Source organism: Puntigrus tetrazona, chromosome 25, assembly GCF_018831695.1.
Source record: "Puntigrus tetrazona isolate hp1 chromosome 25, ASM1883169v1, whole genome shotgun sequence".
In the NCBI taxonomy this organism is placed as follows: domain Eukaryota; kingdom Metazoa; phylum Chordata; class Actinopteri; order Cypriniformes; family Cyprinidae; genus Puntigrus; species Puntigrus tetrazona.
The window spans coordinates 10,598,027-10,613,026 of record NC_056723.1 but is presented as its reverse complement, the minus strand read 5'-3'; the positions used below and the strand labels follow the sequence as shown (position 1 = coordinate 10,613,026).

At 36.9% G+C, this 15,000-nt stretch overlaps 1 protein-coding gene across 6 annotated transcripts in view; it reads right to left on the bottom strand.

Moving 5' to 3' along the window:
• The window catches only part of ptprz1a (protein tyrosine phosphatase receptor type Z1a), a 52,030-nt gene that overhangs the window by 9,886 nt on the left and 27,144 nt on the right, over window positions 1-15,000 (bottom strand). The window contains exons 9-25 of one of the 6 annotated variants that reach the window (XM_043228621.1): window positions 13,511-13,695; window positions 13,232-13,358; window positions 11,610-11,650; window positions 9,883-11,515; window positions 8,947-9,558; window positions 7,489-7,633; window positions 5,965-6,050; window positions 5,196-5,281; window positions 3,568-3,588; window positions 3,312-3,408; window positions 3,139-3,224; window positions 2,721-2,855; window positions 2,302-2,436; window positions 1,705-1,868; window positions 1,489-1,624; window positions 1,235-1,381; window positions 1,047-1,140 (exon numbers count right to left, since the gene is read on the bottom strand). In XM_043228621.1, the coding sequence (XP_043084556.1) occupies window positions 1,047-1,140; window positions 1,235-1,381; window positions 1,489-1,624; window positions 1,705-1,868; window positions 2,302-2,436; window positions 2,721-2,855; window positions 3,139-3,224; window positions 3,312-3,408; window positions 3,568-3,588; window positions 5,196-5,281; window positions 5,965-6,050; window positions 7,489-7,633; window positions 8,947-9,558; window positions 9,883-11,515; window positions 11,610-11,650; window positions 13,232-13,358; window positions 13,511-13,695 (3,930 nt within the window). Of the gene's footprint in view, window positions 1-1,046; window positions 1,141-1,234; window positions 1,382-1,488; window positions 1,625-1,704; window positions 1,869-2,301; window positions 2,437-2,720; window positions 2,856-3,138; window positions 3,225-3,311; window positions 3,409-3,567; window positions 3,589-5,195; window positions 5,282-5,964; window positions 6,051-7,488; window positions 7,634-8,946; window positions 11,516-11,609; window positions 11,651-13,231; window positions 13,359-13,510; window positions 13,696-15,000 lie in introns of all 6 variants that reach the window. The other 5 variants (XM_043228622.1, XM_043228619.1, XM_043228623.1 and 2 more) reach the window with 5 other exon arrangements.

The window sequence follows — 15,000 nt, the reverse complement described above, 5'->3', positions numbered from 1 at the left end:
ACATGCACATAAACATGCGCACACATATATATACACACGCATACATGCACACATATATATACACACGCATACATGCACACATATATACACACGCATACATGCACACATATATACACACACGCATACATATACATGCACACATATATACACACACGCATACATATACATGCACACATATATACACACACGCATACATATACATGCACACATATATACACACACGCATACATGTACATGCACACATATATATACACACATATACATGCACATATATATATACACACATATACATGCATATATATATATATATATATATATATATATATATATATATATATATATACACACACATGCATACATATACATGCATATATATATATACACATCCATACACATACATGCATATATATATATATACACATGCATACATATACACATGCGCATATATACATACAATATATATACATTTACATACATACATATAGTACATATATATACATATACATATATACATGCATACATATACACGCACACACATACACATGCATATATACATACACATATAAATATATATACATACACATACATATATACATACACATATATACATACATAGACATATATATATATATATATATATATATATATATATATATATATATATATACACATACATGCACACACACATACATATACATGCACACACACACATACATACATATATACATACACATATATACATATATAGACATATATATATATACATATATACATACACATATATACATACATAGACATATATATATATATATATATATATACACACACATATATACACACATACACATACATATATATTGCTTTTCATGTATCCATCCACCTTTCCATCAATCTTTCAACCTGTCTTCCTGTCTCTTTTTTCTGTCCATCATCCATCCATCCATCCATCTATCAACCTGTCTATCTGTCCATCTCCCAACCTTCCATCCATCCATCCCATAATGAAGAATAATAACAAACACACACACACACACACACACACACACCAGGAATCAGAGAGCAGCTCCTGTTCTTCATCCTGTTGCAGTCACTCAGGGCACTGCTGAAATCACTCTGTTTGGCATTGGACTGGCACACCAGCTGCAACGACAAGCTCTTTGTCACGTATGTCCAGCTATTATTCATTTCCAGTTGTGGTGATACCAAATACTTGCAGAACTAAGAGCACGCTTACTTTAAACTGTTTTTCCAGACGTGTCTTGCATGAGGCCCCTGGTGTCAGGAGGTTGTTAACATACTGATGAATATGGCTTGATGGCACCTCTGTCTCTTGACTTAAAATGGCCTCTACTAGAGCATCATGGGTAAAGATGTATTGCTCCTGTAAGGGAACCAGAACAACTGATGTTGAAATAGTAAATAATGCATAAGTTTTTCTTTATAGAGCACTATGAAGATTTTGAGAGACTTTAATTGCTGTTCACTCACCTCTGTTTGAACTAGGTAGTTTCGTTGTGTACGAATGTGTTTGAGGAAACCCATAATGTTGACTGTCCCCTGTGCTTTAATCTGTTTCAACATACCATCCAACACTATGTAGGTCCCTGTTCGGCCCACTCCAGCACTAAACACACAAAAACACAATAGATGTGTAAAATATACAATATGACCCTTGATACATTTAAAGTAAGTCTTGTAGCCTACCTGCAGTGTACAATCATCGGCCCCATGTGCTCAGTTTGGGCTCTAGAGGACTTGTAGACGAATGAAAGCACAGGCAAGACGTACTCAGGTACTCCCATGTCTGGCCATTGTGTGTAATGATAATGTATTACCGTCCTCTCGTTACTATGACCTCTTTGAGAACCCTAAAAACAATTAACAACAGGAATACATTTAATCTATAAACTGCAATCCTGTGATTGTAGAAGAGTATCAGCATGCTAAAATGTAAAAACATCAATTTCATTAAACAGTTAATATTATTTAGTATTAAAATTATAAAAATTATTTTGACAAAAAAAAGTCAAATAAATCTACAATTTAAAATGCTAAGAGTGAATCTAGACATCACAACATCATGATGCATAGTATAAAAAATGGTTGATGTCATCTTGAAATTTGATAAACAACTTGGTGTTTAGAAAATCATTGTTTTTAAATATTAACTTTAAATGATTTTTAGATGATGGCACGATAAATGTAAAAATAAATGAAAAAACATTTCACAATTAAAAAAAAGCAACATCAGCAGATACAATTAAATACAAAAAAGTCTGATATCACCCCATAACTTAATACCTTCTTTATACTGGTGTTTCTAATGGCGAAGGTTCTCTGGGTGTAATAAGCGAGGACTTTTGTGCTCTTAACAGTAACCAAGAAACATCCATACTCTTCCTGGTTCTCCAGAGGCCAGTACTGGTCACACTTTCTCTGTGAAATTGACAGACATTATTATATTCAGGTTGAATAAACCCATGTTTGTTTTTGTCCTGTCTCCCAAAATTAAATATATCAAAACTTACTTATTTTCATCTGCTTCTAAACCCTAACAATTTTGCTATTCCACCAGAAAAAAAACATATATTCTGGTCCATGTGACCTTTGATGGCTATATTCTAAATCTTCTGAAGCCATATGAAAATGTTTTTGATGACAGCAAAATATGTTTAAATGTCAGATATTATTTTAATCTATTCTGCAATAAAATGGCTTACCCTTCCTTTCTCCACCAGGTTTGTGATCATAACAATCACTCCCACATTCTGCTCCCACACCATCCGCCAGAAATCCACTGTGCTGGACTTTAAGGGCCCTTGTGATGCAATGTAGGCTTTCGGTTTGTTAAAACCCTTGTGTGAAACAAAAAAAGAGACAGGTAAAGCTTCAGGATGGGAAAGAGAAAGTAGTCTTGGTTAAATATTTAAAAGACACCTCCAGTGACATAATATTACTATAGGGCCTGACCTTCTTATGATTGAATCAATAGCATATCAGCAGTGCTTTTAAGAGTATTCATCACTTATTCTAGTTAAATGTTTACAATTTGAGCTAGTCATGCCTCACTGTTTAAATAATGATAAAATGACCATGATTTGCCTGGCAATGCTTGTGAGTTTAGGTAAAATCTCTCACATCGACGTAGTTGGCGTTTATATAGTCGCCTCCGCTTCTCCCATCTTTGTCATGTAGGGGTGCGAGGCGCACTCTGCTGTGATCATCTAAAGGATGTAAATGAAGATATTACAATTTTATATTAGTCACAGAAACATGCCTCTAATGCTTATATTTGTGGCAGTGGTTCTCACAGGCTAATATGTTGACGTATCGGTTCTTGTTCTTATTGTCTGGATGGCTGGAACAGTCTGTTGTTGTTCCGAGGTCCACGGTGCACGTCTGAACTTCCTAAAAAAAAAAAAAAAAAAAAACACAAAAAACAAGCCTCTATTCCAACAGTCTGCCATGAAGACAGTCAAAGACTCCACACAAGTGCAGACAAGCGAACATCACAAATCCATGCTAAAGCTATGAAAAGCAAACAAATTAAAGGGAGACGTGACTTACCTCAAAATACTCTTTCAATATCTAATGGGGGGTGAGAATGCAAAAAGCAATGAAATACAGTGACAAACTGTGCACCAGAAAAACATATAACAGCAAAAGCACTGGCAGCATGGGTTGGATTCTGCTCATTTAACTGTACTAAGTTCTGAATGCTGATTGGTCACTAAAGCAAAAAATGACGCCATGTTGTGAGATATTGAGTAACACAGTTATGAGAAATAAAGTCAAAATTAAAATCAACTTAAGCTGCAATGTAAATATAATTATTTATATAATATAGAATATAAAGTCACCCTGTGCAACAACGTGGCATTTACGTGAACTAGTCACAGCTCAGAGAGGAAATCACAATTATGATAAAGCTGCAAAATAAAGTAAAATAAGATGTAAAATAAAGCCATAATTTTTAAATACAAATTCCCAATGACAAGAAATAATGCTACAGTTGTGAAAAAAGACGTAATTATGATGTAAGCATAGCTGCAGTTTAAAGAATTTGAAATAAAGCTATATTTTTAAGATATACTGTAAATTCGCAATTATAATAGTTACAATTGTTAAATAAAACCTCCACGTTACAAGAAATAAAGTTTCAATGATGAGAAATAGTTGCAAAAATAAATGCAATTGTTATTTAAAGCCACAATTGTGAAATAATTGAGAGGTCTCAATTATTAGATATAAAGTCACAATTGTAAAACAAAGTTGCAACTGTGATATATAGTGTGTTGCAATATGAAGTCAAATTACTTGATGTTTCAAGGCAAAAACAGTGCAATTCTTAATCTTTTTCTTTAATCTTTATGACTGCAAAAAGGTGGGAATATATCAAATATATAATTACCTTGGGAAATAATACATTTTTAATCAATATTTTAACTGTGGTTGTAGTTTGATCCAGTAAATATTCCACTATTTTGCATGTCTGTTAGAGTAACAGAAAGTCAGAATAATAAATGAATGACCAAATTTCCAGAAACATTTTTCACCGAATGAATGTGGTCACAAATATCAACTATGATCAATCGAAATAAACAGAATCCAAAGACCTGCTGCCACGGATTGAACAAAACATGCATTCAAACACTACTGTTTGTATCAGTGCAGGTGTTTAACATAAAAAGCATGCCACAAACACATATTGCTACGATAATTCAGCCTGAACACGACACAAAAAGCAACAGAGCAACTTCTGAAACAAATCCATCACTTTTTTGTAGGATGTGCTCATGACAAGAACTAATAATTAGGTTTACTGCCTGGTTTGTGTCCAATTAAAGCTTTCTTGATTTTTGCATGATCTAATGAAGTGTGAATAATTGAATGTTATGGTGAGAATCTACAATCTGACACTGATTGATGTTAATGAAGCTGTAACTGGGTCTTTTTGTGCACCTGACTGAAACATAGAGCCGAGTGCGTTACTGACCTAATTATAACTCAAATTTATTACCAGCAACCTGCGTTCACGCATGAATGGATAGAGAGGGAATATGCGTGCCTGAATGAACCAAACAATTCATTTATAAGACATGCCATAATGACATGTTGATCTGCTATATCAAGGCTCACATGAGACAGCTGTCCCTTGAAGAGTGTCAAAAGATGGGGGGATGATGGATACGAACCTCAAACTCTCTAGAAAATGAGTTGGTGTTGTGAAGCTCAGCCACGTGCTTTACAAATTGCTTTACTGGCTGGGGTTCATGTTCACCTGGAAGTATAAGACATGTCTGATGAGCAAAACAGGAGTAAAAATCTTTTCTAATTATTATTTGAGCAAGAATAACATTTAAATGCAATTTTGAGGTACACACTGATTAATGATTTATAAATATATACACATATATATATTTACACATCTAATCAAATTTTAGGAAGTTGCACCACATAACACCGATCTGTTATTTTAAGGGACTTGACCTTGACACAAGAGGATCTGTAGGGGTGGTCGCTATGGTATTATGATCATTTATTATTTTTTTCTGCAAGTTGGTTGCACCACATGACAGTTTCTTTTTAATATAATAATTTTAATATAGTTTTGTTTAAATAATTTTATATAATAAATGATCATATAAATAGGCTCTCAAACTATATTTAATGTTTTCTTTTCTATAATAAATTTTTAATGAGGCATTTTCCTGTAATTCTGGACAGTTGCACCACTTGACATTTTCAAATTTAATCCTTCCAAAAAAATTAAAAAAATTTATTTAAAAAAACAAAACAAAAACAATCACCATTGACAAGGCGTATGCAAGTCACTAAATACATGAATTATATTTTATGGGGTTTTTTTTTTGTTTTTTTTTTATAAATTGAAGTTATTGACCCAAATATTATTAGTATCATTGAAAACTTCCTATTATGATTATGAAAAAGTGTACTTGTTACCTGCAGGGCTCAGCAACGGCGAGGAGGATATAACCCTGGGTGATGTGCTGTCTTCAATGTAGAAATGAGCAGTCTGAAAACATTTCCTGTAAGAGCAATAAACGCTTTTCCACTCTTTATGTAACATAAATACTGTTGACTGAATAGCATTGTAGGACAGATTTACTACTCAAATTACCTTGACACAAAGTAAATAAAAATATATAAAAAAAAAAAAAAATGTTTTGAACATGAAAGCTTTGATTATTTGTATGTTGTTGTCTTATCCACATATGTGCTGGAGATTGAACTCTAAGCTTAAAAAATAAACACAAAAGCCATATTCAGCCTATCTAATCCACAACACGTTTTTAACAGGATCACCAAGAGAACTTCCTGAACTGTTTTGTCTAAAATGGAAACTTCTTGGAAGGGATTAGTGACCACAATGATGGGCGACACAGATTTAACGCTAACGTTTCAAGACGTCCCATTAAGTGCGCATCTGTCTGCTCTCCAAATGAGCACCATGTAGCTACAGATGGACAAGCAGTCGAACATGCCCATGTTCTGCTGAGATTGAACCACCCACGACTGCACTAACAAGACATGAACATGACTTGGTCGTGTTAAACATAATCACGTGGAAGTTCTTTCTCCAGCCTGGCAGCATGTGTTCCCTGTAGGCCCACAAACAACAGATCAGCGTATCGGAGATTTAATCACCGGCTCCAAGATTACCGATTTAATCTCCTCGCAATCTTCGCGGTGTAACAACAAAAAGTTAAGCATGAGCAATATGTTGAAGGGGCAAGAGGCACGTCGGAATGAGAAATGTACAATCTTGTGCCGCTAAACTGTTTACACATCTGAGACGTGTTCTTGATTGGATTGCCAAAGTTGCTTATTTCACGGTTGGGAATATCTGATGGTAAACAGGATTTCAGACTTCAATCCTGGTGTGGAAGGACCATTTTTTACCGCTTTGGTGTGAATTTTGAGCACTTTCACACACATACACACATACACACACACAGAGAAAACCACATCATGGCTTGTTTTCTTGTTTCCTTTTGAGGTGGTCCCTCACCCGGTGGGTGTGAGATTGGGTCTGTGCCCAAGATTAGACCCCCATCACAGACAGACAACACGCTCCTCATGGGGCCACAACGCTCCCCCTTCTCCCCCTTATCGACGATTGTTATGATTATGGATTAGTAACAATATGATGGAGATCATGAGCAGCTGTCTTAGAGGAAGTATATTTTTGTTTTCCATGCATCCTCTCCGACCATGCATGACTGATGCCAAAATAGAGATAAATGCACAGAAAAAAGTGCTTGGGTAAATATGGTTCAAATATTATTTGACTGTTTATTTTTTAAGGTTAGCTAGTATATGCTAAATAGAAATGAAGACAAATAATAAAAATGATAATTTATATAAACCGATTATATACGTTAATTAAAAAAGTAAATGTGTTTCACATCTATATTAAATATATCATTCTATATTAAATAAGATGCTGTTACCCATAGGACTTACCTCCAGTAGATAAAAATGCCAATCAAAACAACGAGACCCAGGAAAGTGAGGATGGAGACCACAGCCAGAGGAATCACAGCCTTCTTCTGGCGCTCTATGCTGCTAGCTAGGCCCACCCGCGACTCATGACTGCTGTTACCGGCATCTAAGGGTTAAAAACACCCCTCTCAGATCAAAGCATCACCAAAAATCACCAATGTTCTTGATGGAATATGAAGTATCCTGTTAGACTCAAACATATTTGGCAAATTGAGATAATTAAACAATAAATATTGTATGCCAGACAACGCAAACAAACTCACCTTACAAAACAATTTTTACACACCTTCAAGACAAGTGGAACTAAAACAATCCACATAACTTGTAACACAGATCAAGGCTGATCTTACTGCACTAAAATGACATCATTTGCAAACCAGTATGCCAAAAGTAAAAATGGCTTAAAATAATGTAAATATGGACTGTATGTCGACAATAAAAATTCAGTTGATAAAAAAAAAAAAAAAACATTTAAATGACATTTTGGAAAAACTAAACTCAAAATTTGCATACAACCACTAAAAACCACCTCTTTAACATATCGAGTTCAAGCTATTGGACACACAGAATATTGACTCAGTTTCTCTTTGATTCTTAAAGAGCCTATAATCAGTATGTCATCTATAAGGATTGGTATAGCACCACTTAATCTATTCCATCAGAAATGTGTTTTGACACTAAGAAGCTAAAGAGTTCACAGGTCATGATTCACTGCAGACAGACACGTTTGAGAGATTAAGACCTGGCCTATGACTGTCTGAGATGACCCCGGCATCCCAGCCAAAACACAATGCTGCCACTGCCAGCTGTCACCTACTACTAACCAAATATAAGAGATTTGCTGCTCTCTGTTGGACAAACAGTGAAATGACTTATCCCATAGAAGAATAATCAAAACGTCAAACCCATAAACTCTACAGTAAAGTCTAAATTTATAAACAGGTGTCTTGGATTTAAATTGAGATGGACAACATGCTGTTGGTAAGTTTCTGATGACAGATGTGAGCATGCTAATACACATTTTAGCAAGTATCACATGAAGAACATGCAACACAAAACACAACACACAGGAATCACATAGAACTAGAAATCAGACATATATTGTGATGATGGGATTTTCTAATTAAGATGATGGTTCTTTAACCTTTAGTCTAAATCCTCATAAGATTTGATGGGTATGTTAATTAAGGATCTTCAATCTTACCTTCCCAGTGAACTAACTTCTACAAAACACTTTCAGGATGAGGTTTTAGCTGTTTAGGTGACATTTGTGGTGGGTTATGGCATTTTTAGGATGGATTAGTTGTCCTTGCAGCAAGAGCTTTCAGGTACTTCAAGGCTCTTCACTGATCAAGCTTCTGAGAATGTCTAAATCAAGAGGCACCTTCAGGAATGGACGTCAACAACCAAGAGCTTTACCTTCCACTGGTTCCTCCTCTGAATCCCTCTCAGTGCGCTCAGGAATACTGAAGTCTGAAGATGTCTCGTTATCTGTGAGGTTTTCACCTGATCCACTCTCCTCTTCCCCACTTCCTCTTAGAGTCCAAGACGGGCTGGGGCGCAGAGCGACTTTCAACTCTGTAGATTCACTATCTGTCCCATTCTCACCCTCAAAGTAGAAGGAGGAAGAGTGTTCCTCGTTCCCATCGTCTGTCTCATTAGGAGGCACCTCTGTAGGAGTGGCAGTAGTGATGTATGGGACGATGCTCCCATCTCCTGATGCAGAACTTTGTCCCCAATCTAAGTCAAGAGCCCAGCCTGAGGCACTGTTCTCTAGTTGTCCATCTGCAGAGTGTGTAGGCATGGAACTAGAATTTGGAGCAGAGGAAACTGCAACGGTTGGGGGCACCACAGGAGCAATCACTGAGATGGATTCTGGGGCAGAGGTAGGTGCAACAGTTGGAGGCACCACAGGAGTAGGTATAAATATGAATTCTGGAGTAGAGGTGGACGCAATAGTTGATGACCTTACAGAAGCAAGTACTCCCTGGGACTGTCCTGTTGCTATTTGTGCAACACTGCTGATGCCGGCTGAAACAGAAATGCTGAAGTCACTAGAAGGAATGATGGAAATAGGAAGAGAAGACAAAGAAGCCTCGGTGTGGAGTTCCAAGCCTGCGTCGCTGCACAGAGGAGTACCAGCACTGGAGGTGGATAGAAATGAATGGTGTTCTACAGGACTAGATGGGTCACCCAAGAGACCACTACGAGGGGGCAGTCCCAAAGTAGAGGAGGGCAGCAGGAAGTTAGAAAAGGCATGCAGAGAGATTTCAGCACCATTGTCTTGACTAAATGTAGGAGTTACTAGAGATGAATCTACCCATTCCGTCAGCAGTCTAGTGTCCTTAACGCTACCTGAGAGAGAAGAGTCAGAGCCAAGGGTTGTCTTCATCAGAGAGTAGCCGCTAGAAACAGGAACTGAAGGCTGGAGATGTGCAAGTTTGCTCAGAGTGGAAACAATACTGAGGGACTCAAAGAGGTCATGTTCAGAGCTTGGCTGCATGGAGACCACAGAAGCAGTCACCTCTGGTAACGTTTGAAGGGTACTTCTACACTGAGGGTCAGCGGAAATGGACCCAGACAAAATATCATCATCACCATCATCATCATTACAATCACCACTAGAGACAGGCTCCATGTCTAAATAAGACACAGAGCCAGTGAGGAATAGGGTAGGGTAGGAAGGGGAAGGGGTAATCGACTGTGCACCACCGTACACCAGCATGGAAACAGTGTACGGGATGTCCCAGTCAGGGATGGGCTCAGACAAAACACTGCTTAAGGAATAGGGGGACACAGGACTTGCATGCAAGTAGGACAAAGTGTCAAATACAGAGGGGGCATACGAGGCACTCTCACCATTAAACACCGGCTGGGTGGTCTGCGACAGAACAGTGCTGAAAGCAGCAGGCAAGCTAGCAGTTGTAGGCCACAGAGGGACCTCTGGGGGGAAGGTAGAGGAAGTTGATTCCATTGGGATTTCAGGTAATGGGGCTACAGTCACTGAACTCTCCACATAGCTGTGTGACTCGGTTATAGGTTGAGTCACTTTCTCAACGTCCACAATGTCTATCGAAGGTGAAATTACAGATGTTTTAAGGGTTACGCTTGTTTCAGCGTTTCTACTTGTTTCAGGGGTAACACTTACTTCAAGAGTTCTGCTTGTTTTAGGGGTAAGGTTTGCTTCAAGGGTTACACTTGTTTCAAGGGTTCTGATGGTTTCAGAGGTAACACTTGCTTCAAGTGTTCCGCTTGTTTCTGGGGTAACACTTGCTTCAAGTGTTCCGCTTGTTTCTGGGGTAACACTTGCTTCAAGTGTTCCGCTTGTTTCTGGGGTAACACTTGCTTCAAGTGTTCCGCTTGTTTCTGGGGTAAGACTTGTTTCAAGTGTTCCGCTTGTTTCTGGGGTAAAACCTTTTTCAAGTGTTCCGCTTGTTTCTGGGGTAAAACTTGTTTCAAGTGTTCTACTTGTTTCTGGGGTAAAACTTGTTTCAAGTGTTCTACTTGTTTCTGGGGTAACACTTGTTTCAAGTGTTCTACGTGTTTCTGGGGTAAAACTTGCTTCAAGTGTTCTGCTTGTTTCTGGGGTAACACTTGTTTCAGGGTTGATGCTTGTTGGAAAATGTGTGAAGGTATTACTTTGGCCATCAGACTCTGAAGATACACCTGCTACAATGCTAGAATCACCTGGTCTAGTGGTATGTACATCAACAACAAAACTGGTAGTTATTGTTGCATGGATAGTAGGTTGGTCTGTGTATTTCAAAGTAGGTTTATCTGTGTATACTGCTGGAAAATAATGATCATGAGTCTTCTGGGAGTCTTCTATCGGGAATCTTCTTTCATGAGTCCTTGGTGTCGTCTTAAAGATTGGATGCATCGAGCGCTGTGTTGTAGTAGCTCTCGGACCAGTGGTAGTGGTTTGGAAAGGATATGGAAGCTGATTTGTGCCAGGTCTGATCAAAAATGGATTGATGTGATAGTCTTCCTGAAATGGACGAAAAAGATGGACAGAGAAAAAGACTTGTTAGTTCTACTTTATAAAAAAAAAATCACTTAAGTAACTTAATGTTGACATTTACCTCTTCATCATACTCAAATGAGTTGGAGTCATTGTCTGTTTCTGAAAAATAACCAGACATAAAAGAATTAAAACATTGTATGAGTAATACTGTTGGTTTACACGTCAGCTTTAGGTACGTTTTCTATGCTGTTTTTTTATAACAATGTCTAAGACACTGAAACTAAACCATCTTGTATATCAGTTCTTACAATTTTATCCTTGATGGACAAAGAAATGCTCAATGTCGGAGAAACACAACTCAAAACAAAAACTGGGTTTCAAATTATTATTCAATGACAAACCAAATGCCTTAAAGGGACTTTTCTGGCATTTAGCATTGCCTTTTGCTGTTGAGATTGTACTGAGGATAAGAAGGAAGGAAAGGTCAACCAGGCCACCACCAAACAGAAAGCTTGTTTAGATTATTCCTCAACGCAAAGAGAAAACAAAAGGACCAATCTTAGGGTCAATGGGTCAGTTTTTTATTCCACACATTGTATCACACAACAGGAAAGTTTGGACACCTTCATGCATTAAAAAGCCTCCCAGCACACAGAGATAGAGAGAGAGTACAGTCTCTTGCAGGTTCTTACCTGCCATGGGAACCAAACTCAATGACAGGAATTTTGTGATATGTGGACAAAATTGGTTTGTGAAGCATGGAAACATTAAAAGGTAGAAGATGCATGATTTAATCAGACAGACTGGCCCATTATTTACTTATGTAAACCAAATCCACTCAAATGTGTTTTCACATAATAATGAAAAAATGTCTTGTGACTTAGGAAATATGTGAGAATTGGAAAATGGCAACACATATATCCATGTACAGTGAAATATGATGACAGGGATTCTTAGATAGACAGATAAGTTTATTATAAATCAGTGAGCAAAATACAGACCCGACATTCCAGTGACAGAACATAAAAAGCACAAATAGTCCATTGAAATTGTGAGTATTTGTGAGAGACAGAAAAAAAATCTTAGTATATAGAAGGAAATTCAAAATGCAGATAGTGATGACAAAGTATAAGATAGACAGACAGAGAATAAGAGAAAAATCCTTTAAGACAAGTTTAGACAACACTTAAAAAGTTAAGTCTACCTAAAAACAGACATTCCTTTTACAGTTCAAACTAATGACAACATTTAAATAAATATAAATAAAAATATTCTACTGAAGTTGCCAGCAATTAAGTTATTTTAAATGTGCAATCAGTTTGTGTTAGCCTTATTTAACACTACACAGGACAGTCAAATGCAAATACGTGAGTATGCTTCGCAAAATCAAGTTTGTGCATCTCTACAATCCAAAATGTGTTTTTAATACCTGGAGAATACAGCAATTAGAACAAACTGCGTGTTTACTTTGCTCGTTCAATGCATAGGTCAAGCATTTGAATCTATGTGTGTTTCTGGCTAAAAGTTGTGAAACGTACAAGAATTGTGTCCATTTTTTCATAAATCTTAGATGGCATCACACCACTTTTGCTGAACAAGGTAACTGGTTTGCAAAGGATTTTGGATTTTTTTGAACATTTGGAGGTTTTTGTCTAACATTTGCATTAAAACTATGTGGGGCATGAGTGTTGTAAACTCATTCTCCACGGATGCGAGGGCGGCGGGAGCGATTGGTCTTACCAGGATCATCCAGGGGCATGTCCACGCTCAGCTGGTCACTCACTCTGCCATACAGACCGTTGGTGCACACAGCAACTACCTGCACCATGTAACTAGTGTTGGCCAATAGGTCTTGAATAATTGCCCCCTGGTGGTGACAAAAGACAAAATTAATCACAATTGATTATCAGATGTTATTCAATTTCTAAAAAGTGAAAGGTGACCTTAACAATGCAGGCTTGATTTTCGAGATGTGTTGGTTAATATCTGATGTTTATGACACAGAGTTATTTGTATTACCACATCCTGGTCTCCGTCAGTCAAGTACTCCAAGGCCGATTCATCATCACCCTGGGTTGGTCGGTAGGTGACGGAGTATCTCTCTATGCTCGAATCATAAACAGCCCGCGGCCTCTCCCAGATCACAAGCATACTGGTGTGATTATGAGGGTTGGCTTGCACATTCTCTGGCTCGGAACTACAAACTACAACAGCAAACACATAGTATTAAAATGACGAACTTTGGACTTTTCTACATTTTACAAAAGTGGCAGATTCACTTCTATTAAAAACTTTGGATTCTTTAAGATTTTTTTCTTTGTTTATTTAAGTCTCTTTTGCTAATTTAATTGAAACCGTAATGAAACAAAAATATTGTGAAATAATTTTACTATTTAAAATATCTGTTTTCTTTTTTAATACAATTCAAAATGTACTTTATTTCTGTGATGCAAAGCTGAATTGTCAGCATGATTTCTCCAGTCTTTAGTGTCACATGATCTTTCAGCAATCTTTCTAATATGCTGATTTGCACAAGAAATGTATTATTGGGTCAGATTATAGCACACTGGTTTATTAATGGTTTAGTTCGCAGTCCATATAATTTTCATCACGCTCAAAGTTCTCAATAGCAAAGCACACTGATGTGTAATGTTTGTGATGTACTCCCACCCATCACTCCCACTCCAAACACAAGAGGGCAGAAAGCACCCGCAGACAAAAAAATCTGCCTACTATCAGAACACTTAAGTGATTTCCATTCATACAGAGTACTTAAAAGCATTTTAACAGATTTGAACCTTGTAACAAACAATCAAAAATATGTTATCTAATATCTATGATGATATAGATATCAGATATTATGATACCTATTAATCTCCATTTAGCTTATTTTTTAAAAGAAAAACTGTAATTGTGTGTGTAATATTGTGTCTAAATGTTATACATTTGCGTGGATAGTGGCAGAATGTATGCAGGGCATTTAACATTTTGTCTTTATATGCCATTTTATTAATATGAAATAATTATTAATATTATAATTACTACTATTTTGGTTTACCATCATATCAAATGCTCTCTTCACTCTATGCTATTTAATGCAGAGTTTCTGCACTAAATAACATTTGGGAGTAATTGCAATTGGGAGGGATCACATACATTTACAGGTCATGTCTTACACTCATCTCAAACAAACAGCTAATTATTAATTGCAAGTGACAAAGACCACTTTTGAATAATACACAAAGAAAATAACAAATTAAGGGGAAAGTAAAGGCTGATTTTAAAACAAACAAAAAAATGATGCAATCAATTCACACTAACATCAATTTTGGGATATTAGGTGTGAACAGTTTGAACTGAATTGAGCCTGTGCAAGTCAGGGGGCAAACAGAAAGAGACAGTTTCCTAGCAACTCAAAACTGTTATGATACATGACCCAGAGACAGAGAGAGAGAAGCGGAGAGATTGATGTGACCGAATACTTGTGAGTAAACCTTGTTAATACTGTG